The 26,496-nt window shown below is 62.8% G+C and overlaps 1 protein-coding gene across 2 annotated transcripts in view; it reads left to right on the top strand.

Annotated features, from left to right (window-relative positions):
• The window catches only part of LHPP (phospholysine phosphohistidine inorganic pyrophosphate phosphatase), a gene marked incomplete at both ends in the record, with an annotated part of 82,294 nt that extends 59,499 nt beyond the window's left edge, over window positions 1–22,795 (top strand). For both annotated transcript variants that reach the window (XM_084246246.1, XM_084246245.1), the window contains one exon: window positions 22,699–22,795. In XM_084246246.1, the coding sequence (XP_084102372.1) occupies window positions 22,699–22,795 (97 nt within the window). The remainder of the gene's footprint in view (window positions 1–22,698) is intronic.
• Window positions 22,796–26,496: the final 3,701 nt, after the last annotated feature.

Raw genomic sequence — 26,496 nt, 5'->3', positions numbered from 1 at the left:
TGCACGCAGGACGGACTGCGCTGGCTCAAAGGGCTGGGGGCGGAGGGCAGAGCAGGGAGGGCAGAGGCCCCTGAGGTCGTGCTGGCAGAGCGGGCGGCCACACGCAGGAGCGTCTCCTTGTAAAGAGGCGCCTCCCTCCCAATAACTCGGCCGCCAGCACGCGGCCACCACCACCGCCCCGCCGGGCTCCCCGAGGTCGTGGTCACGGGGCCCTCCGGGCCCTCTCCTGTTGGAGAAACACATTCGCTTCCCCTGATGGGATCAGACAAAGTCCAGCTACCTCGTCCGCTCCCCTTCACACGCCCGGGTGTCCGCGTGGACGGATCCCAAGCTCCCGTCCTCCTAGAACGGCAGTTGCCCCATTTTGAATTTCATGCCCCCCAGAATGGCAGGCATTGCTGCTGGCAGCTCGTCACTGCCGTGGGAATTGCTCCACAAACATGGGCGTGTGTTTTGAAAATAAACTTAATTCTGGAGGAATTTCATAGTTCCAGAAAAGTCACCCGGATAACACTCGACTCTTCACCCACTTTCCTCTCTTGTAAACATCTGGCCACAACGAGGGAACCGAGGTTAGTACGTGCACGGCTAGCTAATGCTGCCCTTTATTTGGATTTCACCAGAATGTGGATTGTTGTATACGCGCTTGAAGATCATTTCCCTGAAGTGGAATCACTGGGTTAGAGGGGACAGGCCTTTTTCGTGTTGTTAGCCATTTGCTTCCCTCTCCCAAGAAAGATAGATGATGCGACCATCCCAGGCCACAAGGGTCCTGTGGACCCTGCACCTCCAGCTTTGAGCCTGTCCCGGGGTGATCTCGGAGCTCTAAACTCTGGGGTGTAGTCCAGCCATTTTGTAGACGAGGAAATAAAGCCTGAAGAGGGATGGGCCCTCCCCCAGCTACATAGCAGTTAGTGATGGTGCCAGGCAGCTTCCTCAGCCACGCCTGAAACACAGAGGAGACCACAGGCCCAAACTGTGACTTGGTTCACCTGATGCAGGCTCGGGTCTGAGGTAAATTTGCAACCTGGCAAACGAAAAACAGCCTCACGACCCCCAGGTACGTAGAGCCCAGGCGCCACGGTGCTGACGCTGAGGCCATCGCTCCGTGAAGGCACCCGTCCACACCCTGGCCTCCAGGCCTGGCGCCGTGGGAACCGTACCTGAGTGGTATTTGGGCCTGGCAGGTGACACAAAGCCCCTGTGCTGCCCCTGCTGAGGCTGCTGAGTCACATCTCATCGGACAACGTGTTGTCTGTCTGTGTGCAGAACCTGCAGGACAAGCTCTTGACCTGCCTGCCAAAATTTTTGTTGTCACAGGAAGAGTAAGTCGTTTTTGACTCAGCTGCACCAAACCAGCAGGAAAGCGCTGAGGCCGCAGGTTTGCTTGAAAGTGGGCGTCGGGAGCAGGCCTTGAAGGAGGGCCTCAGCACCATCGCTGCAGGATCCCATAACCTTGCACCCAGAGAGCCTGGCCCTCCAGGCTGTGGGGGGCTAATCACTGGCTTTAAGTATCATGAGGTGTCCTGTGAGCAGAAACGGCAGGTGCGTGGCCATGCATTCAGATGCAGGGGGTGGCTCCCGGGGCTCCTGCATCTGTGCTGCCCCGAGGACACGGCCAACGTCCTGAGAACATGTGGGCCGACGAGGGGAGTGGTCACAGCCCATGGGGCCCTGGGATGGCCCCAGGATGCAGCATCTGAGCGGGCCCTGGCGTGTGAGTGGGCGGGGCCTACGGACAGGCATAGGGAGTCCACCACAGGTGGGCAGAGGGCTGGCCTGTGCCCTTGAAGAGCGAAGGGCGAGCCCAGTGTTTTACCTGCTGTGATCACAGATTTGTGGCACTTCGTCCCCCCATTTGTGGGCATCCCTCAACCTCCTACTGGCCTCCTAGCCTTCTGGTCAGAGGTCTAGGCTCTGGGGTGGCTTGGCCTGGGTGCAAAGCACTCCTCTGTTCTCCCCCCAGATGACCCATCCCGTGGCCTTAAACCATCTTGGGACACTTCCCCACCACTGACCCCAGCCCATCCCTCCCGGCTCTGGACTGGCATCAGTAGCCTTGTGACCTCTTCTCCCGTCATGCAACAGCTCCAGCCCTGCAGGTTCAAATCAAAGCAGAGCCTATTGGAAGGATAAGCAGAAACAGAATATCCACATGGCCGTAACTTCCCAAATATTCAGCAATTCCAAAGGAAAAAGTGGGGCATTTGAGTTGAGGTGGATCCTGATAGACTCAGTCATGGCCAATTGATCAAGGTGAATGTCACCTGTAATAAGGTATTACATACTCCTGACAGTGCACTGAGAAGGCCACCTCACCCCAAGCAAACTGGGAAACCTCAGACAGAGCTACGTGGAGGAAGAACTTGAAAGCAGGGGGTGAACAGATCCTAGTACATGGATGCTTACAGTACCATTCACACTCACAAAGAGGTGGAAACAGCCCACATGTCCATGTGCTAGAGAATGGAGGAAGAAAAGGTGATTTGTCTATATGGTGGACTATTATTCAGCCATGAAAAGGCATGCCATTCTGTAACAGGCTACAACTTAGATGGACCGAAATGACATTGTACTCAGTGAAATGAGTGTTTGGCTCCTCTTATATGGAGGGACAAATATGCGAAATAGGCAAATCCCTTGAGATGTTAAGTGGATCAGAGGGTGTACAGGCAGGAGGGGTGATGGGGAAGTATTGGCTTAATGGAGACAGAGTTTCTACTTGGGGTGATGAAAAGGCTCTGACACTAGAGAGTGGCGTTGGTTGTACAACATCATGAATGTAATTAATGCCACTGAACTGGACTCTGCAAAGTGACTGGGGTGGAGGGAGGGGGTCAGCAGGCACAAGCTTCCAGCTAGGAAATAAGTAAATCTTGGGCATTTAATGGGCAACCTGGCGGCAGTAGCTGAGAATGCTGTGCATGTATTTGAATGTTGCGAAGAGAGGAACTCTTCAAAGTTCTCACCACGAGAAAAAAATTGCACCCGTGTGCGGTGATGGATGTTAACTAGACTTTTTGTGGAATGTCCACGGTAGCGACTGCGCATTTTGCGTTGTATACATATATTGAAAAGCGATCAAAATGCCAGTTTTTGTTTTCAATGTATTTTACCACTCTTTAGAAAAATTAATAATGTAATATACCAAAACTCACTGACTTGCATGCTTCAAATCAGTCACAGTAAATTGTTAAAACCAACAACCTGAGAGACATCCTACGAAACGGTGGCTTGCTCCATCCCGCACTCAGCTCACACCACTGCTGAGGCTTCTGTAACATACCCACACTGGGGCCTTCCTGGTGGCCTAGGGGTTAAATCTCAGCATCATCACCACAACAGCCTGAGTTCGATCCCTGGCCAGGGGGCTACCCACAGGGCGCAGCAGACCTCTCCTGTCTCCCTGCTGCTCCCCTCAGCAGTGTACTTCAGTCCGTCTGCCTGTTCTGCTCCCCACTCTGTCTCTGGTGAATCTCACTGCCTACGCCCCACTTCTTCTATGCAAAAATAAAAAATCTGGGCCTCCCCTGATGGTGCAGCGGTTGAGCGCTGGGCTGCTAAGCTGCCCGCAGCCTCTGCAGCGCTAGTTCAATCCCTGGCCACAGGCGAGGGTCCCACATGGCGCGACAGACCTCTCCTGCTGTGCCCGCTGCTCCCCTCAGCAGTGTATTTCATCACTCTGCCTGTTCTGTTCCTTGCTCTGGCTCTGGTGAATCCTCTCACCCTCCTGCGCTTCTGATTGTACCCAGTGCTTGTATAAATAAATAAATAAAAATCTTTAAAAAAAAAAAAATTAAAAATCTTTAAAAAAAGAAAACAAAATAAAAACCAAGTACTTCAGACCAGGGACTTAAACAGAGACATTTGTTTTCTCACAGTCTAGAGGCTGGACAGCCAGGATCAAGGCGCAGGCATTTGTGAACTGGAGCCTTGAGCTGAGAGAGAGGAGACCCCGGGGGGTCACTTCCATGGGGTCGGGAGTACCGGGCCTGGTTTTCTTAATCGCTGTTTTTCTCTGAACTGCGGGGGTGACTTCTTGTGGGGATTTTACTGCCTGATCCGGGGCACACATATTAAAAAAAAAAATCTGGCAGGACAAGAGTTAAAATACAACTTTCCCAGAAATTTCTTTAAAGAAAAAACCATTAAGAACCTGGCAGAACAGAAAGCACTAGTGTGAAGTACCTTTAGGCCTTGGTGGTGGGCAGACCCCCCCAGGCTGCTCCAGACTCCCCTCCCTGACTTGCCTCCAGGCCACCAGGCTCATGACCTGGACGCACACACACTCAGGCCTCTCCTCCCTGAGCAGAGGTGTGGCGGAGAAACGGGGAGTGCTTCTGCTGGGTGGGGTGCCCATGGTAGTGTCTGTGCTGCCAAGAGTCCTGCTTTCTCCTTCTACAGCCCAAGGGGACCAGCAGCCGCCTCCATCCCCATCTGGCCTATGCCCGGCTGCGTGGGCCAGCGTGGCCATGTTTCCAGGTCAGTGCCACGCTGACTCACCGCTCATCATCCAGAGCGCCCAGGTGCCTTGTCCTGCCCACCCAGAGGCCTCCAAGGTGGCAGAGCAGGCGCAGTACTATGACTTGTGCTCCTAAGGACTGGGAGAGTGAGCAGTCACCTCAGCCCACTGACAGTGTCCATCGGGCACTCACTGCTGCTCAGCACGTGTTGACCCATGACCACCCCACCTCTGAGCGAGACCCAGAGACATGCCAGCGTACCCAGTTTGTGGTTGGCAAGATGAACCTGGTTCTGCTGCCCCCCTCATCCTGCGCCACGCGTGCTCCTGGCCTCCAATCCTGCGCCCTGAGGACACGGTCGTGGGCCTGGCCCAGGCTCCAGCCAGCCAGGGATGGGCATGCCCTCACCCACCCAGGCTCCTGGGCACGGAGGGCACACTTGCCCCAGCCCACCCACACGGCCCTGTCCTCTATCCAACCTTTTCTCTAAAGCAAAACAACCCTTGGAATGAGCCCACTCTGAGATTTTACGGGTCCAAAGAAAAATCTTAATTTGTTTCACAAACTGTCACTTCTGACACTCTCCAGAGGGCCAGCCTTCGGTCTGAGGGCCCCTGGGAACCTTATGAATTCTAGAATAAATATGTCAGTTTCTACGAGGAGGTCAGCCGAGGTCAGTCGATAACTCGTTGCTGGGAGCGTCCCGCCCTGCCGAGCGGACTACGAGGGCTGCTTCCCGTTCATTCACAGCTTCTCTAATTTCTTTCCACACCCTCTTGTCGTTTTCTGAGTATAACTTTGGCATTTCTGTTGTCACTTTATTCCGAAGTATTTTACTCTTTTTGATGTTGTTCTCACCGGAATTGCGTTCCTGTCAGATGGGTTTTGTCAACGGTACTTTACAGCAAATGTTTCTTAAGCGTGAGGCTGATACTCGGCAGGTCCCGGGTGTGAAGCGGGTCCATCCTATAGAAACTCGCCTCCCCCACTCCTTACCGGCAGCCGTTCCAGGTGTGGGCCTGGGCCCCTGACTTTGGGGCAGGAAGGAGAGGGAGGAGGAGACAAAGGCCCGAAATGCAGCAGCAGGGGAAATCACCAGCATCCTGATCTAGGGGACTTTTTCGTTAATTACAAATGTGAGTAAGGAGGGCCCAGCCCTGGAAGACCTCCCAGGCTTGGGGGAAGCCACATAAATTCAGCACTGAATGGTAAGACTGGCCAGGGGCCATGGCGCTGTGCCAGGGATTGGGTTTGTCTAGTGAAGGGGACAGCTTGGAAAAAGTGAAAGTCTAGGAAGGCTTCCCGGAGGAGGCCACATGTGCGCTGTCTCGAAGGACAGGCAGATTCTCCGCTGGGCCGAGAAGGGGAGGCTTCCAGCAGAGGAAACGGCTTGCACAGAGCCCACAGCTCCGAGGGACCCGCCCCCCACCTTGCTAAAACCAATTCTAATGACTCAAAACATTTTTATAAAGGTTTGCTCATTTCAGTAGGCCTTCTCTGGGGTAATAGTAATTAGTCATTATCATCAGCTATGGTACTGGAAATTGCCCTACTATGCGTCTGGACTAGGCACATTTACACTTAAGCATAGACATCATTGTCTCACAGAACTGTTTTTAGCTAAGGAATCTGGAAGCTGGGGTGAGGGTGGGGCGTGGTCGTTTGTGTTGTGCCTGAGAGGCGCCTTCTCTGCAGATGGCACCTTTTCTTGAAGGTGTGTCTCATCGGGTGGCCGAGCAGGTCCCCAAACTGCCAGCCCCGGACTGAGCGGTGCCCGCCTTCCAAAGGTGAAGGCCCATTAGCAGAGTTAAAACTGGACTGGAATGTGACTTAGGCTGAACGATGGAGATGCTCTGACACGACCCACACTCCCGGGGACCAGGGCAGGATCACCGTGGAGACGTGCAGACAGTGGCATGGAGGTCCTCACAGCTGCTTGTTGGGGGGCGCTGAGCAGGCTTGGGGAGCAGGGCCTCCCTCCACAGGGCAGCCAGGGATGGGCCTGTAACTCCTGACACCCCGGGAGGCTTTTCCCACTCTGTTCCCTGCTGGGCAGCATCTGCCAGAGGCGGCAGAGTTGAGGTTGGGCTGGGCTGGGGGTGTCCCCGTGCCACAGCCCCTCTGACGCTCTGCTCCGCAGCCCCCCCACCCCCAGACCCGGCTGGGCTTTGAATGGGCTCCTTATTCCTAATCCCGCCGCCGCGGCTGCACTTTCTGCAGGCTGGCGCTGCTGGGAGGCTGGCTGCTGCCAGATCCAGTTGTTTGACTTAATGTTTCAAGGCCAAGTCCTTTCAGGAAAGTTCTCCCCACCCACACCCGCCCCTGTGAAAAATAGATGTGCGATTGACTGGCTCTGCCGGTTTTCACTCCATCTCTCCGAAGGACAGTGCGAGCCGCTCAGGCCTTCATTTGCATAACTTCATTTGCATAGCATTCCCTCCCCACCCCCCTTTCCAAATGCCCTGAAGTGGAGGTGGGAGACTTGGGAATACGAGGGGCTGGGGTTGCAGAACAGATGCTGGCTGCGGTCAGTGCAGGGGACGGCGCCCCGGGAGCAGCGGGGCCGCGGGGGGCCGCGGAGCAATGCCGGAAACTTCCGCCGAGTTTGCTGCAGCTGGACGTCCCTGTGGCACTCTTCATGCCTGGGATGTCTTTAAAGGTCTGGCGTAATTAATAATCCATCTATGTATTTACACGCCCACGTCTTCCCCACGGTGGGTGGGGCGGCGCCGAGCTGGCTCTGCACTCGGCCTTGTCTTTCCTGGTGGCGAGGGCACGAAGGGCACAGTCAGGGAGGCCTGGAGGCACCGTCAGGGCCCAGGGAGTCTTTCCCGGCCCAGACTTCAGAGTCCAGGTGACTGGGCGCCAGTGACGGCCAGCCCCTCCAGGCCTCCCCCGAGGCGGCCACTCCACGACGGGTCAGAGGCCCACCTGACCCGGCCCTTTGCTCGTGGTGCTGGGATGTGACTGGTCAGCCCCAGGCCAGGAGCTGCAGGAGGACGGGGTGACAGCGCCCCAGCGCCCTCGTTACCCTCACGGTGGGCCAGTCCCTCGGTGGTCCCCATGGGCCCTCCGCTGAGGCGCTGTTTAGGGAGCATTTAAGACATGGGTAGGGCTGTCTGCTTCGCTCCCCTCTGCCCTGCTCCCAACACAAACGGGACAAGTTCCTTCTCAAGTTTATATGGAAAAATAAGCAAGTGAATATTCAGGAAACCTGGGGGTGGAGGAGCAGGGAGCACAGCAAGGGAGACTGGCCCTCTGGGATGTGCGCTTGGCGTGTCGCTGGAGCAGCAGGGCCCTGGCCCGGGCCCCCTCTGGGATGTGCGCTTGGCGTGTCGCTGGAGCAGCAGGGCCCTGGCCCAGGCCTGAGCGGGGGCCAGCAAGGGCGATGCCCCACCTGTACCAGACCCTGCGCCGCACCTGATGCCGGGAAGGAACGGCGCTGTAGCTGGCTTCCGGGGCCAGCGTCCCACCAGAACTTCAGTCCTTATGGGGCTTCAGGGAGGGTCCTGTTACCCCCCTCCGCCCCTTCACCAGACTGGTCCCGCTGGTTCTGGAATTCAGCCTCCCCCCCCCCCCAGCCATTAAAATACACCAGACCCAGGGCTCAGGTCCAGAAGGGCCACTGGTGGGAAACTGAGGCTGAGAAGTTTGGGGGTAGATGTGTTGGTGGACATTCCCCAAATTGGGGGACAACCCGGCCCCTGAACCCTGAGCCTGCACCACTGCCAATGGCCAGGTTCCTGCTTCCAGGCCTCGGTTTCCCAGCTGCAAAGACTGAGCAATGCCTCCCAGGGCAGTCTCCGCACCCCCCATGGCGGCCGCTGGAGCCCGCTGGGGCTGCTTCTCCGGCTTCCAGAGACCACAGGGAGCGCTTGTTTGGGGCCGGTCCACGGCTTCTGAGGAAAATCAAAGCAGCGGTGAGAAATGTTCTGGAGAGGTGGCTTGTCTTCCTGGGCTGGAGATGAAGCTGAGAAAATAAGATCCAGTCTAGGAATCGCCCAGGGGGTGGCGGCCTGCCAGGAACCGGGGTGGTTGGAAGGGGTCCCTGCACACACAATCAGTCCAGTGTGGGGCGCCCGCCCCAGGCCGAATGAAAGGCCCCTCATCGGCCGCTTTGACTGTTTACGAGGTGCCGTCTGGGCTGTGATGGATGAGGTGGCGTCCGTCGGCATTTCGGGGAACAGGCCTGATGGAAGGTGCTAAGTAAATACAGGAGGAGGGGCACGGCCTCCCTGCTGCTTCTCTCCAGGGCCCCCTGTTTCTGTGCCTCAGTTTCCCCATCTGCACAGAGGAACTGATGCACCTCAGCCCCCCATGGGAGCCCTGGGCAGGAGTGAGCCCCGAGCCCTCTTGTGCTTGGGCCTCTGCCCTGAGGGTGCCAGGCAGACAGTTTCCCAAAGACGCAGAGCCCTCTCTCTGGAAGGACAGACTTCTCATCTTGGGGGCAGCCTTGCTGGGCTGCCTCGGGCCAGCTGCTGGCCCCGTCCGAGCCGGGGCTTCCTCACCTGAGACGTGAGGCCCTAAAAGCCACCCAGCTCTCGTGTTTGGGGGCCCATGTCCTTTCCCTCTGGTTGTGGGTGCAGGGAAGGCGCAGGCCCCAAGTCAGTTGGGGGCCTGGGCCCCAGCCCACCACGTGCTGTCTGCATGGCCCAGACTGCACGCTCCACCCACCTCTCCGGGCTGAGGCGACACCTTCTGAGTGACATGACCAAGTGCCACTGTGGCTGGGTCGGGTGGCTCCCTGGGGCTCTTACTCCTTGGGGCCCGTCCAGCACCCACTGTGTAGTGGCCGGCAGAGGAGTGGGCGAGGACCAGCCCTGGTCGGTCTCTGGGTGGTAGCTTTTGAACACTGCAGGTCCTGCCAGCGCCCAGGTCACCAGGGCTCACCTGAGCGGATATGCTCTGCAGAGCAGGTGGCATTTGCCATGCCCGGCTGCCTGTGTAGCCCCAGGGACAGGGCTGGCCAGGACTGCCCACCATGCTGGCGAGCCGCTGGACCCAGGAGGGGCCGCTGAGCCCGCTGGACGGGAGCGTGACCTTGCCTGGCCAGCCGTGGGTCACACCCCACTGAGCAGGCCAGGTTGGTTTTGCCGGCGATGGGCGTCGTTGCATGACGTCACTAAGCCAGCATCCCTGCAGCCGCCAAGGGGGCTGACAGGAGGAGAGGCCCCACTCTTCACAGTCCTGCTTGGCTTAGCCCTGGGGAGGCTCTGAGGAGTGGCCGCCCTGCGAGCTCATCGTGGGGCCAACATTCCCGGGTGCGCTCGCCCTCGGAGCCGGCGCACCCCCTGCCCGCCCGGCTGTGCGGCTGAGCCCACGAGGCCATTGGTGCGAGGCCCCTCGGTGGTCACAACGCCATTAGGTGAGGCAAGACGCGCCCTCTGAAGCCCGTAGTTTGCTGCCAGCGTCTGCCCACAGCCGCGGCCGGGGCACCCTCTCCCCTCCGCCTCCCCCTCGCCCTGACCCTGCTCACAGCCGTGCCCTGTTTTATGGAGCAGAAAGCTGTGCCGGACCTAACTTTCCCCCGTGGGCGGACATTGAGGGGGCACCGTTTCTGTCGCCAACAGCGCGGGGGGGACGGTCTGTAGCGCCGGCAGCACAGCAGCTCAGCGCGGATTCGGGCAGACGGATGAAGGAGCGCGCCGGCGCCCTCGGTGGATTTTTCAGGCCTTAATGCTCTCCGGGAACCAGGCACGCCAGGCAGGGAGGCTGGCACGCAGGGAGGGGGTACGGGTCATGCAGGGGGTGGGGGCTGCAGGCAGGCAGGCGGGCCTCCCAGCCCCCCATAAATCTTTACACTCTGGGCTCCTCTGGCCTCTTCTGTAGCCACGCAGCTCCTCAGGTGTGCACTCACGCACGCGTGCAACCTGTGCTCAGGTGTCCACCATCAGGCACGCGTGCCCGCGCCCACACTCCCAAGCCTTTGCATCAGCACAATCAAGGCTGCAGGTGATGGCCAGAGGCCAGGGTGCAAAAAGCCTGAATAGTTTACTCCCCCTGCACCGTCTCTCTGCGACCCTCTGCTTTTCCCTGGAGTTCAGCAAACTTCGACCCCGAAAACTTCCCGCAGGCCAGACTCCATGTGAGGTCTCTTTAGAACTAAGTCTTTAGGGGCCTCCCTGGGAGGTCAGGGCTTAAAGACAGGGCTATCACGCTATCGCCAGCCACTGCAGCGCAAGTTCCATGGATCCCCAGCCAGGGAGCTGACCCTCAGGGCGCAGCAGACCTCTCCTGTCTCCCCTGCTCCCCTCAGCAGTGGATTTCAGTGGATCTGCCTGTTCTGCTCCCCACTCTGTCTCTGGTGGGTCCTCTCACCCCCCACACCTCTGGCCTGCACCCCAGTTCTTGTGTGCATAAATAAATCTTTAAAAAAAAATTCAGTCTTTGGGGTAGCTTTCCAAGAATGAGAGTGAGGAGAGATTCTTTTTACGGAGCTTAGCGTCTCTGGCCAGTGACCCTCAGACACGTGCAGTCAGGGCTTGGTCCTGGGGAGGGCAAGCATGGGACAGCGTCTGCTCTCAGGCCGGGAAAGGACCGCTCAGCTCCGGGGCACAGGGAGGCTGCAGGGGCTCCTCAACCAGTGTGCCAGCCCCCAACAAGCTCCGGGCAGCCATTTGGAGGATTCCTTGATGCCACTAGCGCCAGCTTCCTGCCGCCCCACCCCCAGCTGTGGTGCCTGCCCCTGTCCATCTGCTCACACTCAGCCCTACTGGCCAGGCCGGCGCTGCCCCGAGCCCACCTCCCTCGGTGCTCATCTCCCCGGCCCTGCCGTCTGCACAGTGACGCAGAGGTGGGTGCGGGGGCCGCTCAAGCCCAGAGCCTGCATGTGACATGCTGCATCTAGGCCCTTCCGGCCTCCAGAGGGTCCTGACCTCTCGGTGCTCGGGAGCGCCCACTCCCCGCTCAGTGCTGGGTGGGAGCCAGGCCCTGGTGGCCACTCCCTGCCCGCAGAGCCTCCTTTCCTGACTCTGGTCAGAAGCTGCCCGGGGAAGCGGGCGTGAGCGAGCCAGGTGTGTTTCTCCTTGGGCACCACTGGCACCGGAGGCTCTGGCGGTGGAGCCAGGATTAACTCGGACCCTCGCGACCGAGGCTCGTGAGTGCGCAGCGCCAGCCTTCGGCGTGTGTGCGGTCTCATTGGCCAGGCCGGAGCCTTGTGGGGACCCAAGGTCCGGAGGCCACTGTATTTGGGCCGGGCCTGGGCACCGGAGGGGACCGGCTCAGCCCCTTTCCTCCCAGCAGGCCCCCCCCCCCCCTCGCCGGCTGCGCATGAGGACAGCTCACAGCAGGTGGCCGGGGAGGGGAGTGCCCGTCACCTCCCGCCCAGGCACCCTCAGAGGGAGACGCAGCAGACATGCCTGGAGCCCCACTTGCTCCTGCGTCCTTTGCTGGCCAACGCTGCAGCCTCCCCCGCCCACCTCCCTGCAAGGCCCCTGCAGGCGGCCATTTGCCATGAAGGGAGAAGGATGAGAGGGTGAGCGGGCTGGGAGGCCTGCGAGGGCCTCCGCTTTTGAGTGGAGGCTCCCGAGTCTGGAGAGAGGACTTCTCTGAACAGGGCGTGGGGGTGGGAACTCGGAGCCAGGGAGCTGGTTTAGAAAAGACTGAACGACCCAGGGACCTGCCGTGCCAGGCACTGGGGCGTCAGGGTGTGGGTTGAGCCCGTCTGGGCATGGAGCCTGGTGGTCCCCCTTGGAGCCATTAACAGGGACCTGGGAGCGAGGCCAGGGCCTGCTGCTTTAGGAATAGCGGCTTCTGCTCTTGCGCGGAGCCCTGCAGGGCGTGCGTCAGGCCACAGCGCCTCCCCGGGGCAGGGTCTGTGCCGCAGGGAAGCTGTGCAGGGAAGCGGTCCCTCGACAGCCCCCAGCTTCTCCGTAACCTGCAGGCTTCCCTCTCCGTCCCCCGCCGCCCGCCTCCCCAGGCCTGCACTGCGGGGATTTCGCCGCTTCCTCCCTGGCTTTCTAGTGTCCTCTCGCCCTCTCTAGCACATCATTGTTGGGGCGACCACCCCGGGCCGGGCACCGGGCGGGCAGCCTCCCAGTTGATCAGGGAAGATGAGTCAGGAGTCTCGGAGCCCTCGGGAGAGGCCTCTGATGCGGAAGCCGGGGCCGGGCGGCATGAGGGAGGCAGGCAGGCGCGCCCTCGCCAGCGTCTCTCTCTTATAGGGCCGCGGGCCCCTCCCCTGCCCGGGTGTCCCTGGTTACCGGGCCCGGGCCGTGCTCACGCTCCAAGCGGGTGTCACAACATTATCACGTGTGAGTAATGAAAGCTCGGCGGCAAACAAGGCCGCAGGTGGAGGCCGTAGAGGCGAAAAACACCTGAGTCGCTGCATTTTCTCTGCAGCCCCCGCCCCCCGCCCCCCTGAGCCCTTCCAGGCCTCCAGGACGCTGAGAAACGCAGCCGCTCACCTGCGCTGCGCGTGGCCCTGGCAGCCGGGCTGTGTGCGGGCACGCGCGAGCAGCGCCCCCTCACCTCCTGCCGTCGCGGGCGCCTGGGTTGCCTCCAGTTTGGGGTCATTCCAAGCAGCGCTGACGGGACGCCCGCGTCTCTCGGGGACGTGGCCTCCTTCTCTGCGGCACACGCCAGGCGCCATCACTGGCTCACGTGCTATTCGTGCATTTAGCATCAAGAGGTGTTTGCCAAGGGCTTCCCAAAGCGCCTTGTGTGAACCCCCTTGGCTCATGGCCAGTCCGCCTGGGATTCCTCCCTCTGGGCTCTCGAGGGCTGTGGCCTGTTGGTCTGCGTGTCCCTGGTGGCTCGCGAGGCTCACCTTGCCACAGTGCTGCGCCCACCTGGGCCTCCTGACGTGGGCAGAGTAGCTTGAGGCTGGCGACGAAGGGGCGGATGGCGCCCCGGGCCATGGAGTCACCCTCTCGAAGCTCAGGGCACTCTGTGAGGAGTGGGAACCCCACCCTTTGGACCCAAAACAGCCCCCAGAGAGGAGAGCTGGTCATGGCTGTGGGGCCCCTATCTTAGGAGCACCCCCCAAACTGGCAGATCATGACCAAGGTTCGGGGGGCCAGTCCTGTTCTGCCACTAGAGCTCTGGGCCAGCTCACCCATCCTGAACCTCAATTTCCTTGCCTACCAAGGGGCAACATTGGTGCCACCTCCCAGGGTAAAGGTGCCAGCATGGTGCCCCCCACACCCCTTTGGCAACAAGATTCCCTGCTCAGTCACTCAGGGCTGTGCGCAGCAGTGGACACAACACCAGCCCTTCAGTGAGTGGACTCATCACCCCCTGCGACCCCCAAGTCAGGAGGGGCACCACCTCCCTCTCCAGAGCTGCCACATGAGAACATTGAACTTGGGGTCTCCCCAGACCTTGTGGCTTGACCTCAACAGGAAAGAGTTGGGGTGGCATATCTGGGGTAGGGGACTGGGTAAGCGTGCCCTGCCCTGGGCCCTGTGGGCCTGGGTGGGGTGGTGCATCTGCCGACTCCTGGGGGATTGGCCTCCAGGGCACACGGCAAGGGGCTGGGCCAGCTGCTTTCAATCTAAACACAGCAGGTGCTCAAACACCCCATCAAAATAACCTACCATCTGGGCCCCCCACTGGGAGGGAGCTGCCTCTCCCCAGCAAACCAGCCCTTTGAGGGAGTCCCAGCCCACGGCCTGGGAACGGAGCCCTGCTCCCAGGGGGCCGTGCCGCAGGGGTTTCCCGGCCCCAGCTGGGGACCACCGAGACAGGCTTCCCCCTACAGCTCTGGGACCAGGGCGGGCCGGTGCCCCCTCTGAGCCTCTATTTTGTCAACCCCCAGACTGGAGGGGGCGAGGGGTAGGCGGCAGCAGCACTACCTCCCCAGCTGCTGCTGAAACCAAGGGGCAGGTAAGGGCCCCTGGGAGCGTGAGGTCCCCAGGGAACGGGCGCCCAGTCACCCGGTGCTGTTGTGAACACAGATCAGCTCCCTCCGCCCGGGACATGGGCCCTGGGCGGCTCCCTCTGTCTCCGAGTGCAGTGTGGCCTCTGCCCTTCGTCCTGGGCACCACCCTGTGGGCATCGCTGCAGGCACTGGGTGCTGCCCCCGGTGGCCTGCCTGGCTTCTGCCCGGAGCCCTTTGGGGGAGCCGTGCAGGCACCGCCCTCGAAACCTGGCCTTCGCCAGCGGGGGCAGTTGCTCTCCCGCCCCGGAGCAGGGCTCTGCTCGCTCGCTTGGGTAGAGCGCCCGAGAGGGTTCTCCACCCACCCTGTCCAGGCCCGTCTGTTTGTCCGTCTGTCCATTGTCCACCTGGATGGCGCACCTGAGCCCCACCTGTGCAGTTGCTCCGCCTCGCTGACTCCCGCCGCCTGCAAGGCGGTTTCGGCCCCATTCACGGACAGGATGCTGTGGCTCCGCCCTCACGTCTGCTCGATTCTCTCAGCAGTCAGGGTCAGCCCAGCCCGACCTGCGGCTGCAGGACCCCAAAGCCCCGGTGCCCGGAATAGTGGGGAGGCAGCTGCTCCTCCAGCACCCCCTCCCTGGCCTGTGGCACCCCGACTCGGGACAGGGCCGTGATCAGGCCTGGAATGCTCTCCAGGGAAAAAGAGAAATGGCTCTTGCTGTTTGCATGACCTGTGGGAGTGGCTGTTGGCCCTGACTTGGGGTGCCCTGGGGGTGCAGGCACTCTGGGGAGCTCTTCCCGTGATAGTGTCAGGCCCTGTTCTATGGCCCAGAGTCCTTGCAGAGCCCATTTGTTTGCTCATTTGCTCACTCACTCATTCAGAGGATGGGTCCTGGGGACCACTGGGGGGTGTTTCTCAGTCAGACCTGCGGAGGGGAGTGGGTATGAGCCATGCTCTGGGCAGCGTGGCCGCCAGGCGAGGGCACCGAGTGTGGACAGTTTGGGGAAGGTGACGGGGCAAACCTCAGAGTGGGGCTTTCCTGGGGTCGGGGGCTGCGGGGGGCTCAGGGCAACCTCACGGGTCATGGAGGAAAGACTAGTAGGTCTTGTGTGTGGTGGGGAGGAGCAATCGTGACGGTGCCCTCTGCACCCTTCTGGGCCCCTGCTATGCCCGTGCAACCCCGGCTTCCATGTACTTTTGCCCCAACGCAGGCCCCCGAGGCTCTGCACGGGACCCTGCAGGCTGAAGCTCTAGGCCGGGGCGGGGCAGACAGGGTTTGGTGAGTCTGGCCACAGCCTGGCTGGCTCAGGCTGGGCGCTGATCCTGGGCAGATGCTGGGCCTTTCACAGCCCTGGTGGTCAGGGGCTGCAGGAGAGGGTTTCCTCCCGAGGGCAGGTGGTTCCCAGGAAAGAAATCCCCTGTGGTCACTGCCAACCTGACCCAGAGCTCAGGTACTGGGGGACTCGACAGTGGGGCCTCCCTGGGCAGAGAGGGCTGCAGCGGGCATGTGGCCTCCTTGGCCTGCTGGGTCCTGGGCTCTGGGGAGGACCAGGACACCCTCTGCCTGTCACCCCATGGCTCATGGGTACACTGGTCCCCCTGCCTAGCTCTCTAGGACCCGATGCTTAGGGATGACATGCACCCGCGTGGGGAGAAGGAAGGAGACAGCCATTCCTATCTGATGGGAGCAAGACTAGATGTGTAAGGCCACTCTGCGCACTCACCATCTGGAGGGGGCATCACACAGGTGACCAGACAACTGTAGTAAAATGAAAGTTCTCACAGGGTCAACAGAGGTGCCCCGGTACACGCAGTGGGCACTGGCCGAGGTGAGCTGGGGAAAGGGATTCAAGGAAGTCTTCCTGGAGGAGGTGGCATGTTCCTTGGGGAATGAGTAGTCACTGCTTTAGGGCAGGACTCAGGACTTTAGCCAACTCAGATACCTCCAGGGGCAGGCCTGACCGCAGCAGCATGGAAGGGGCCTGGTTAAGACTGGGGAGGCTTGAGACAAAGGTTGGGCGAGTGGCTGTTTGTGCCCTTCACGGCAGCTGCTGCCACACTGCAGCGGCTCCTTTGTGCCTGTGGGAATCCAGCCCATTGTTACTGCATCTTCCAGATTTTCAAAAGGAGCCACATTTCCAGCTTCCAATGTGGAAAAACACTACATGGGCTGGACCAGACGTCTGAGGCCTGTGGCTCACCGGGCATGTGGGTTGGGCAAGAGCTGGGCTGGGGGTTCAAAGCACCTCATTTGTTGGGGTGGGCGCCAGCAGAGCAGGGCGGCCGTCGGCTCGGCTTCCTCCTGGTGTTCACCGCTCCCCACTGCTCTCGGCACGCGGGACTGGGCGAGGCCCACACAGGAAGCAGCTGGCGCGAGGGGTCGGTTCTGGTTGACAAGGTGCCGCCAGGCCGAAACACGCTGTAAACAGGCCCGTTTCCCCTGTGGACCGTGGCCCCGGGGGTGAGGGTCAGGCTCCAAGTGAAATCCTTCCTGGCGGGCTCAGGGCCCCGCTGGCCTCTGCCTGGCTGGACCTCGCCCCTGAGCCCAGGAGAGATGCGCCCCTGTCTGAGGACTCTCTGCCCGCCCCCCGGGATACCCACACGCAGACCGTGCCGGGGCGCCAAGGGGATGAGCCCCAGCGCTGCCTTGACTGCCCCTGGCACGCTCCTTCCCCCGCTGGGTGTGTGGGAAACACCCCGTGGGGCGTGGGGATGCAGTGCCCACAGCTCACCTGTCCCCGCAGAGGCACCAGGCGGGAGCGCTAGTCTGTGCCTCCTGGGAGTGTGAGGCCGCAGGCAGGGCCCTTCCCTGCCTCAGTTTACCCGCAGTGCCCAGAACCCTGGGGCTAGTCCAGCAAGTGCCTCCTGCTGGGAGAATCTTGGTTCTTCCCAGCTGGAGGACAGGTCAGCAGGGTGGGGTTCTGGGCCCCGGGGTTCATGTCGCAGCCCTGCCCTCACCTCTCACCACCACATCCAGATGAGGGTCCAGCCACCAGTGGGGAGACCTTGGGGGCTGCCCAGGCGACCACCTGTCTCTGGTCACCCGTGCCCACTCCTCCCACACGCACATGCCGGGAGGACAGGTCTCCATTTGGTGGGTAAGGGGCGCTGCCTCTGCGCCAACTCCTCCCACAGGCAGAGTTGGGGGGAGGCAGCCAGCTGCAGCCCCGGAGCAGGGGGTGCACGGCCTGGGAGAAGTCTGGAGGGGGTCCTGCCCCTCACAATTGCACACAGTGCTCCTGCAGGCTCCCTCCAAGGCCCCTCCCGACTGCCGGTACCTGCATTTCCCCCCACCCCGTGAGCCCCCCTCTCCACCATTCCTTCCAGGGGGGCTGGCTCACCCTTGGCGGGAGGAAGGTGACTGGAAACGGTTCGGGCCCTTGCCGCCCAGGGTGCGCCTGTTTTCTCATTTGCACAGAGACCCCACGGAGGGGGGTGCTTTGGGGACAGGGTCCTCTCCCCAACCTTCCCCAGCTCCTGTCTCAGCTGCACCCCCAGGGAAGGAAGCTCCTGGGCGCAGCCCCCTTCCGCAGAGCCCCCACCCAAGGGAGGCCCAGCCAGCAGAGGCAGCTCCGCGCTGTCCAGCAGGGCCTCCGGGGGGCGGAGCAGGGGAGCTCTCAGGCCTGGGTTTTGTGGGGGCAACCATCCCGGGGTGGGCAGGCTCCGTTTGGATGCGGGCGGACGGAAGGGCCTAGGTCTACAGGCCCTTAATGCTGGAGCAGAACTGGGCGCCGGCGGGGGCTGGGGGGCAGCCACGAGCCTCCAGGCCCCCCACCCCGTCTCTGCCGTGTCCCGCAAGCTCAGCCCAGGTGTGCGTGTGGAGACACGCGCCCCATGCTCTCTGGTCTCGGCCCTGTGCTGTGACCACACGCGCGTGTGCCCCGTGCTCACACTCCCAGGCGCCCGCGCCAGCACGACGGCAGGTGCACTCCCCAGGTCACGCACCCGGGGCACGGCAAGGCCGTGGGTGGCGGCGGGAGGCGAGAAAGAGCCCGAGCACCCCATGTTCCTTGCACCTGCAGAACTTTCCCTCCGCCCCGCCCCCCAACTCCAGAGCCGCGCTGTCCGGGCACGAGCCTTGCCCAGGCGGGGGGCTGCAGAGCGGCTGGGCAGGACCCAGGAGCAGGAGCGCCGAGGCCCGGTGGGCGCGGCTGGGGACGGCTCTTCTGAGGTGACCTCCTTGCAGGCCGGGGCACGTCCGGGTCCCGGGTGAAGCAGGGCTCGGCAGGCCTTGGCGGGCGAAGGCCGGGCTCTGCGGGGTGACATAGGCTTCTGCGTAAGCAGCGAGGCTCAGCGTTTCCCCGGAGGCACCCCGGGTCCTGCCCAGGTCTGGGCCTGCCGACCCCACCTGAGAACGCAGGCTCCCGGCTGCTCTAGGAGTTGAGGGGAGCCGCAGCCCGTCCGACTCCACCCTCCCAGAGCCCCAGTGTGTGGCCACCGCCTGCGGCCTGCTCAGGTCCCAGGCCTGCCGGCCACGAGCCACCACCTTGACAGCGAGCCCAGCCCGCGGGGGCGGCAGGGGAGAAGCTGGCGTGTCTGGGCCACGGCAGTGGCGGGAATCCCTCGAGGGGCCTTAGAGAAGAGTGGACGAGGCGGGGTGGGGCAGCTCTCTGGTGGCGCCCTGCTGGCATCTGTGGGCGCTGAGCTCTGGCCCGCGCCCAGCCTGAAAAACAAGCACTCAGGCCCCTGGTCTTGGCCCCTGGGACTCGGGTGCAAAGATGCCCTTTGCCCGGCCTCGTTCCCTCCGGCCCCGCAAACCCACGGCCTCTGTTCTTTTCTCCAACTTCGTCAGCAGCACCCGAGTGTGCGTCACTCTCCTGATGCCTGTGCCCCCAAATCGGTGCCGCCCTCCCCTGGTGCCCAACCCTCAGCCCCGGGCGTCTCCCGCCCCTCCGAGTGGGTAACACAGCAGCTGCCCATCCCAGGAGCTGCCCCTGCCCTCGGGAGCAAACGATGGTGGCACCGACCCCTCTGGGGCTGCAGGGGAGAGGCTGTGCCCGTGACTGGCAGGGGTCTGGGAGGAGGGGGCAGGGTGAGGACCATCCCTGCTGGGCACTGCTGCCACCACTTCCCTTAGGCCAGTACAAAGCAGGCCCTGTGAAGCCATCAGGCTGGCACATGGCAGATTTGTTGGCCTCTGTCACTCACGGGGCACGGGGGAGGAATAGCTCACGTCAGGCGGCCCCCTGCCTGGGCAGGGGCCTTTGTTCATTCACCCCACTTCCTGGGTGCCTGTGGGCAGGGTGGGGCGCCCGCCTGAGCCCAGCCCCTCCTTCCAGGCAGCCCAGGCCAGCCGGCACCAGTAGTGCCCAACTAGGATGTCAGGGGCTGAGGGGCATGGAGCTGGAGACTGAACAGGTGGGTGGGATCTTGAAGGGTGAGTAGGAGTTTGCAGGCGGAGGTACCCGGACAAAGCACTGAGGTGTGGGAGGGCGGGTGTGAGTCCTGGGGGACTGATGTGCAGAGGGAGTCGAGGGGACTTGTCTACTCTGCTGGGGAGCTGGGCCCGGGGAGCCGCAGAGGCGCTCACAGGGGCGCGCGGCCCTGGCTGCAGGAGAGAGGCGACGGGTGGGGCGTAGGCAAAGGGACTGACTAAAGACCTCACCCCCACCTGGAGTAGAGGCAATCTGGGCCCCGCGCCCGCCTTCTGATCCTGCTTCCACTTCCCGCTCCAAACTGGGTGGCAGGACGCCCCCTCTCTGCCGCTCAGCCTCTGGGCTCGGCTGGGGCCCTCCCGACGCCACCCCGGAGTCCACAGAGGTGAGAGGACCCTGCTGACCCCGGGCGGGCGGCAACCCGGGAAATCTGCCCTGCCTCCACCTTCCGGCAGGGCCTGAGCGCCGCGAGCCCTCACCTGGCGGGGGAGCTGTCCCCCAGGACCGATGCTGGGGCGAGGATGTGTGGGGGCTTCGGCGCTGCCCTGTCTCCGGGAAGCCCCCTGCCCCACAGGCCCCATAAATGCCTCCGACGCCTCGGCCTGGACTCCACCTCTCTGTGCGCATCTCGGGGGCCCCTGTCTGCCCGGCTCTCCCCCTCCGTCCCCCTCTACCTGCCCGGGGTGGGGGCGTGGGGGGTGGCAGAGGGCTCAGCTTCCTCCGCTTTTGTCCCCGCTGCAAGGGCGCGTCTTCGCTGCGTTTCTGGGCTTGGTGTCTGTGCCGGGGTGTCTTGGAGAGCCCCGTAGTCACTGGCCAGCGCCTCTGGGGGTCCTCTCCGCCCTGTCCACGGGGCCGGGCATGGCGGCGCCGCAGCGGCAGGCCCGGGAACGTCCCTCCACCTCCCGCTCCTTGCGAGCTGCAGCCCACGGCAGCGCCTCGTCATTAAGACATAAAAGTCCGCGATTTCCTCCGCGTGTGGCAAGCATGGCTGGCTGCGCGCGCGATCCTTGCTTGTCATGGAGCCGTGAATGTCTCTGTGTGTCATGAAACCTAATTAGCCGCGTCCGCGCTCGCTCGGTGCCGAGTGCCGGGCCGGGCAGGCTGGAATCTCGTGACCCGGCATCTTTCGTGCGGCTCTTGCGCCCTCAGGGGCGGCCCATGGGACTGGACGGTGCCCCTGGCCCGAGGCGCTGGGGTGCGGGGGAGCCCTGGCCCGGCTGCCCGACGGGCGAAAGCCAGATGGGGTGTTTGCCAGAGTCCTGCTCCTTCGGGCAGCCTCACTGGCCGGCAGGTGCACTGAGCCGGCCTGCTGTCCTGCTCGCCCCGGCCACCCCCTCTGAAGTGGGGGCCGCTCCAACAGCCTCCCACGTGGCCGCGCACCCACAGGCGCGGTTCACGCCGCCCCGCTTCCTCGTGTCTGTGGACGCTGTTTTTGGTGACGCGAAGGGGGTGGCCGCCTGCTGGCGCCCTTCCCCGGCGGGGCGTGCTCCCCCGGCGCCCGTCACGCTGCACGACGGCTGGACGCGGACTTCTCGGCAGACGCTGGCGTCCACTTCCCGGGCCGCGCGCAGTACAGGCGTGGCGCCTGCTGGCACATCCCCCGCGTGCCACCCGGGGCCTGCGCAGAGCGAGCGCCCCTTCCCTGACCTGCGTGACGCAGGTCAGTCCCGCCTGAGCTAGTGGCGGGCAGGGCATGGCCCTGTGCGCTGGCCCCTCTCCTGTCCCCTGTCTCGTCCCCTCGGTCCGCGCTCCTGTGCCTTTCGGGGGCACCTGTGTGTGACAGCAGGACCGTCACCTTAGAAATCCGGAGGCACCGCGTGTCCTCGGCCCCAGCATGTCTGAACCACTTCCCCCCCCAGAAGATGGGGTACCCGCCTTGGCCCCAAGGATGCACGGGGACAGCAGAAGGGGGCAGGCGGCCTCAGCCTGTCCACGAGGGTGGGTGAGCAAGTGAGGGTCATCCAGCAGGGGCGGGGGCCAGGGCAGAGCCAAAGGTGCACCTTCCCTGGTGATAAGGGGCATCCATGCTGGCCCCCCCCTGGCTGCCCTGCAGCCCCCACCAGGATCCTGGGCTATAGCAGCCCCCAGGAGGGGCCTCCAAGTCACCAGGCTAAAATCTCAACAGAAAAGGTGCCCTCACCCACAGCAGCATTTTAGGGTGAAGTGCTTCTCGGAAACCAGACCTTCAGAAGGACTTGGCTTTAGGATGTTGTCAGAACTGACTGCAACCACTTCCTTCCAGGCCAGGGTGGGAGCTTCCGAGGTGGCGGCCTGCCTGCCGGGAGCTGCACTCCTCACGCCTCCTCACGGAGCTTGATTAGACTGTGGGGTGCCCAGAGCAGTGGCCCCCCAGGAGTGAGGATCAGATACCTGAGCAGCCAGCCCCAGCAGGCGAGGTTCCAAGTGGCAGCCCCCTCCCCAGCCTCCAGCAGAGGGACCTTCTGGTCATCGGGACCTGACTCTCCAGTTCACAGACCCCAGCTGCCCCTGTACCCCAGGACAAGGCCCTAGCTCTCCCCAGGGCTGTCAAGATGCTCAGAATGTCCCAGAAGCCCACCCAAACCCCTTCTATGGCTGGGGCTCCGCCCCTCCCCCACAAAGCCCCCACAGGCCCCCTCGGTGCGGCACGGATTTGTCAATCCTCATCCCCTTGTCCTCAGCGTCTGGCCAGGTCTCAGCAGGTGTCTGAGGCCATGGGAGGGTCTGGCCCACCCAGCCAGAGAGCAGCTCAGCGAGGACCCCTATGAGGGCCTCAGGGGTGGTCACCCCGGTGCTGGTGGAGCATAGGGCCTCCTTGTGGGGTGCTGCTGGTGTTGCTGCAGCAGGGACGGAGTGCAGCGGTGACGGAGCAGGGGCCATGTCACCTGGGGCCCCAGGAGGATCAGGATGGAGGCGCGGGCGTTGGGGGGGCAGCTGCAGGCCAGGCGCAGACAGGCTGGAGGTATCCTGAGGACAAACCTGTACTGGAGGCTGGAAGGGGCAGCCTCCAACGTGTCAGTTTGGGGGTGTCCCTGAGCCACTAACCCCGTGCCTGCTCTCCAGGCCCAGTGACGAGCACCATCCGGAAGTGAAGGCCGATGGGTACGTGGACAACCTCGCAGAGGCCGTGGATCTACTGCTGCAGCATGTGGACAAATGATGGTGCACTGGGGAGCCCCCACCCCCGCCCCCCAGTTCCTGCCCTCGGCCCCTGCCCCAGTCAAGCAGGCAAGGCCAGCCAGCAGCCGTCCCCGTCTCCCTCTCTGACCCCACCTCTACCGTCACGTCCCCTCCTGAGCAGCCCGTGCCCTTTCTGCACGGCCGCGCGCCCAGCGCAGTCAGAAGAGGGGGACAGACCCCTGCTCCTCCAAAGGAGAGGGGCTAGAGGAGCTCTGGGTATGGACCCCAGCCCTTGCCTGCTGCCTCTTTGTCAACATTCTTTACATTTAGTGAGGAACTGGGAGCAGGTACCCCCTATACAGATCAGCCGCCCAGGCTGAGCCACCTCCCTGGTACTGCCCAGCATCCCTGGCCCTCACCTGGTGTCAGAGTTGCCAATTAGCACCCCCAGCCACGCCAGCCCACCATCCACTTGGCACCCCCACCCCAGCCACAGCAGGCCACTGCCTTCCCTACCCCCTCAGTCACCTTCGGAGTCAAGAGCTGGGGCAGGGCCTCCCCGGTGGTGCAGTGGTTGAGTGCTGGGCTGCGAAGCTGCCCGCAGCCTCTGCAGCGCCGGTTCGATCCCCAGCCGCCGGGCGAGGGTCCCACATGGCGCGCAGGCCTCTCCTGCCGCCCGCTGCTCCCCTCAGCAGTGCACTTAGTCAGTCTGCCTGCTCTGCTCCCCGCTCTGGCTCTGGTGGATTCTCTCACCCTCCCGCGCTTCTGACTGTACCCAGTGCTTGTATAAATAAATAAATAAATCTTAAAAAAAAAAAAAAAAAAAAAGAGCTGGGGCAGCCCACTGTCCTGCGGAGCAAGACTGGCTGTGACATCAGTCCCAGAGGGACCCTCCTGCAGAGCCCCAGCTCTGTGGGTGTCCTGTCTGCGCGTGCAGTGGGACGAGCGGTTCAGTAAACTCCGTGCTGACTGGCAGTGGCTCAGACATTCACTTGGGGGGGCCACGGGTGGGGGTGAGGGGGCAGAGCTGGCCTTGAACCCTGGAGAGCCCAGAACCCGAGCACCGAGACACCTCGCCTGCCCCAAGCCCGTCCTTTAACAGATGGGGAGTCAGAGGCGCCCGGACAAGGCCTCAGCCTCCCTCCTGCGCAGCCCGGGGCGGGGTGGGGCTCCAGGCTCCAGGATCGGATCGTGGCCCAAGTTTCCAGTTTGAGGGTCAGTCCGCAGCACAGGAGCTTAGTCTCTGCCCCTGTCAATCCGAAGCTGCGAGAAAGTCTTGGGAGGCGGCTCAGGAAAGCGCCCTGGTCTCGTCTCATAGGGTTTCCACTCAGCGGGGGCGGGGCTGCAGCATCCCAGTTTCCCAGGGCAGCCCCTTTCTCTCCTCACTGCTGCTGTCCAAGAGGGGGAGCAAGGAAGGGGGCGGACAGACAGCTCTGGAGCTCAGCAAAGTGGGTGGTTGTCTTTCTTCCCATTTCACAGATAAGGCAACCGAGATGCAGAGTAGCCAGGCCCAGGCCGGTGACTGCTCAGGGCAGCCCCAAGCGCAGTCAAGGTGTGATGCCGCCTCCTGAGCCCCTTCCAGCCCTTTCCACCTGTCTGCGGAGGGGGCTGGGGCTGGCCCCCAGGCTGCCCTTCTTCAGGGGGGCTGCCCCAGCCCTTGACTCCAAAGGTGACCGCGGGGATCGGGGAGGCAGCGGGCGGGCGTGGCAGTGACCTCCCGGGTTGCGGTCCCCACTCCACCTCAGGGCCCCTGGCTGGAATGAGGAGCTGGGCCCCTGCACCAACAAACACGCACCCCACCCCTGAGCAAGGGCTCCCCATGCAGGCTCCCCACACGCGGCCTCCTGCACGCGAGCCTCCGGATCTCACAGAAACCACGCAGGCGGTGTTGAACCAGGAAGCTTTATTTACACAGTAAAAGTAACAAGCAAATTCCTGAGAGACCAGAGCGGCTCTAGTGCAAGACAGTCCCGGCCACGCGGCGGCTCCGCCCTGGGCAGGGCCTGGCCCACGGGCGGCCTGGACTCCGCAGCACTGGCCGTGTGCGTGCGGGCAGGCCCGCTGCGGCTCCAGAAGCCCCCCGCCGCCAGGCGCCGTCCCGAGCCCAGGACTGCTCCCCGCACACTGAAAACACACTTCCTTTGCCAAAGAGACTATGCTAGAAGGTCAGACTAGCTACCTAGGCTACAAGATCTCCACTGTGTCTGGGACTTTCAAAAAATCATGTTCTTGTCTCTTTAAGGAGACATGGTTTCTCTGGCGCCCATGGGAGGGTTTGGCCAACTGTGTGGACGTGGCAAGACGTGGCCTGTGTGGGGAGCAGCGCGCTGGGGCCCTGGCCCTGCTCTTGCCCCTGCTCCCGCCTGGAGCTGGCGTCACTCAGGTGACAGCCAAGGTCAGAGTGCACAACTTTAACCACCCTGCGGTGGCACGGAGGGCAGCCGCATCACCAAGCTGAGCCCGCGGCGGAGCATCTGTGTGTTTCTGGAAGCTTCTCAGATAGGCAGTGGTGCCCTGGATGTCCTTGGGCAGCAGAGCACAGGACATCACCCGCCACCCCTGCCCTGGAGACCCCTTTGGAAACTCGGGGTTGTTTTAACATGGACTTTTCCTTTAATTAAATTTTCTTTCTGTGTAAAAATTCACAAAACTTTCCTGCTACAAAAATTGTGTTGAAAAGTAAGGCTTTCTGAGAATGGAAATCTGTGTGATCAGAAGCAGCTCCCCTGTGGGCCTCGGTGGCACTGCCCACGGGCCCTGGGCCAGGCCCGGCCCCGGCTCCAGTAAGGCAAGAGGGTGTGCGGGAATGTAAACGGTGAGGCCGGGCCCGACCCAGCCGGCCGCACGGGCGGACAACAGCCCCAGCCCAGGGGCCGGAGACGACGCTCCCTTCGCAGCGAGCGGGCGGCCGGGCCAGCCTCCTCCCCACGGGGCCTCCTGCCCAGGGCCCCTGCGCAGCAGCACAGCCCGCCCTCCTGGCGCTGAGCTTCCTCTCTCCCCGAGGGGGGCGCTGACGGGCATTGGCTGCGAGCGGCAGGGCCTCGACAAAAGTGAGGCTGCCGTTGGGGTCCCCACTACTGGTCAGGCGAGTCCAGCAGCCTGCCCACCTCCGCCTGGGGACAGCCACTTGGGTCAGAGGAGTCCAAGACCAGAAGTCCCGGTGCCAGAGGGTGGAGCGTGGGGCCTGTCTTTGGGCAGGAGGTGCTTTCTAGTCTCGCCAGCCACACAAGCACGAAGCTACCGGAGGGCCGTTCGCTCTGAGCAGAAGGGACACGGGCCGTGGCCCTGCAGTCGGGGCCTGCAGTGAGGGAGCAGCCAGGCGGGCCTGAGCAGGTTAGAGGGCATGTCTGGCCCACCAGTTTGGCCCACAATGCCCTGGCCCTGGGGCTTTGGGCGGTGGGTAGGAGGGGACCCACTCGGCAGAGGCTTGTCCTTCCCACCACCAGGTCTGGGGGGCAGGGCCATGTGACACCACCCAAGGCCCCATGTCCCCTCCCGGCCCTGAACCAGGGTGTGGGGGCTGCTTCCCGTCCTGGCCCGACCCTCCCCGTGGCGTGGACTTGTGGTGAGGCGCTGCTCCCCTTCCACAGGAAGGACTGTTTAGAGGTGCCCCTCAGAGTGGGCCAGGTGCCAGGACCTCCCCGCCCCCGCCCCGGCCTGCGGGGACTCGTGTATGCCCTCGAATCCACACTCCTGGCACCACCTGAGGGGCCCTGCCTCCACAGGCTTTAAGATGTGCCT

The sequence above is a fragment of the Talpa europaea genome (genome assembly GCF_964194135.1).
Source record: "Talpa europaea genome assembly, chromosome: 10".
Lineage (NCBI taxonomy): Eukaryota > Metazoa > Chordata > Mammalia > Eulipotyphla > Talpidae > Talpa > Talpa europaea.
The sequence above is the reverse complement of the archived record's forward strand: the minus strand, read 5'-3'. Positions and strand labels throughout refer to the sequence as shown.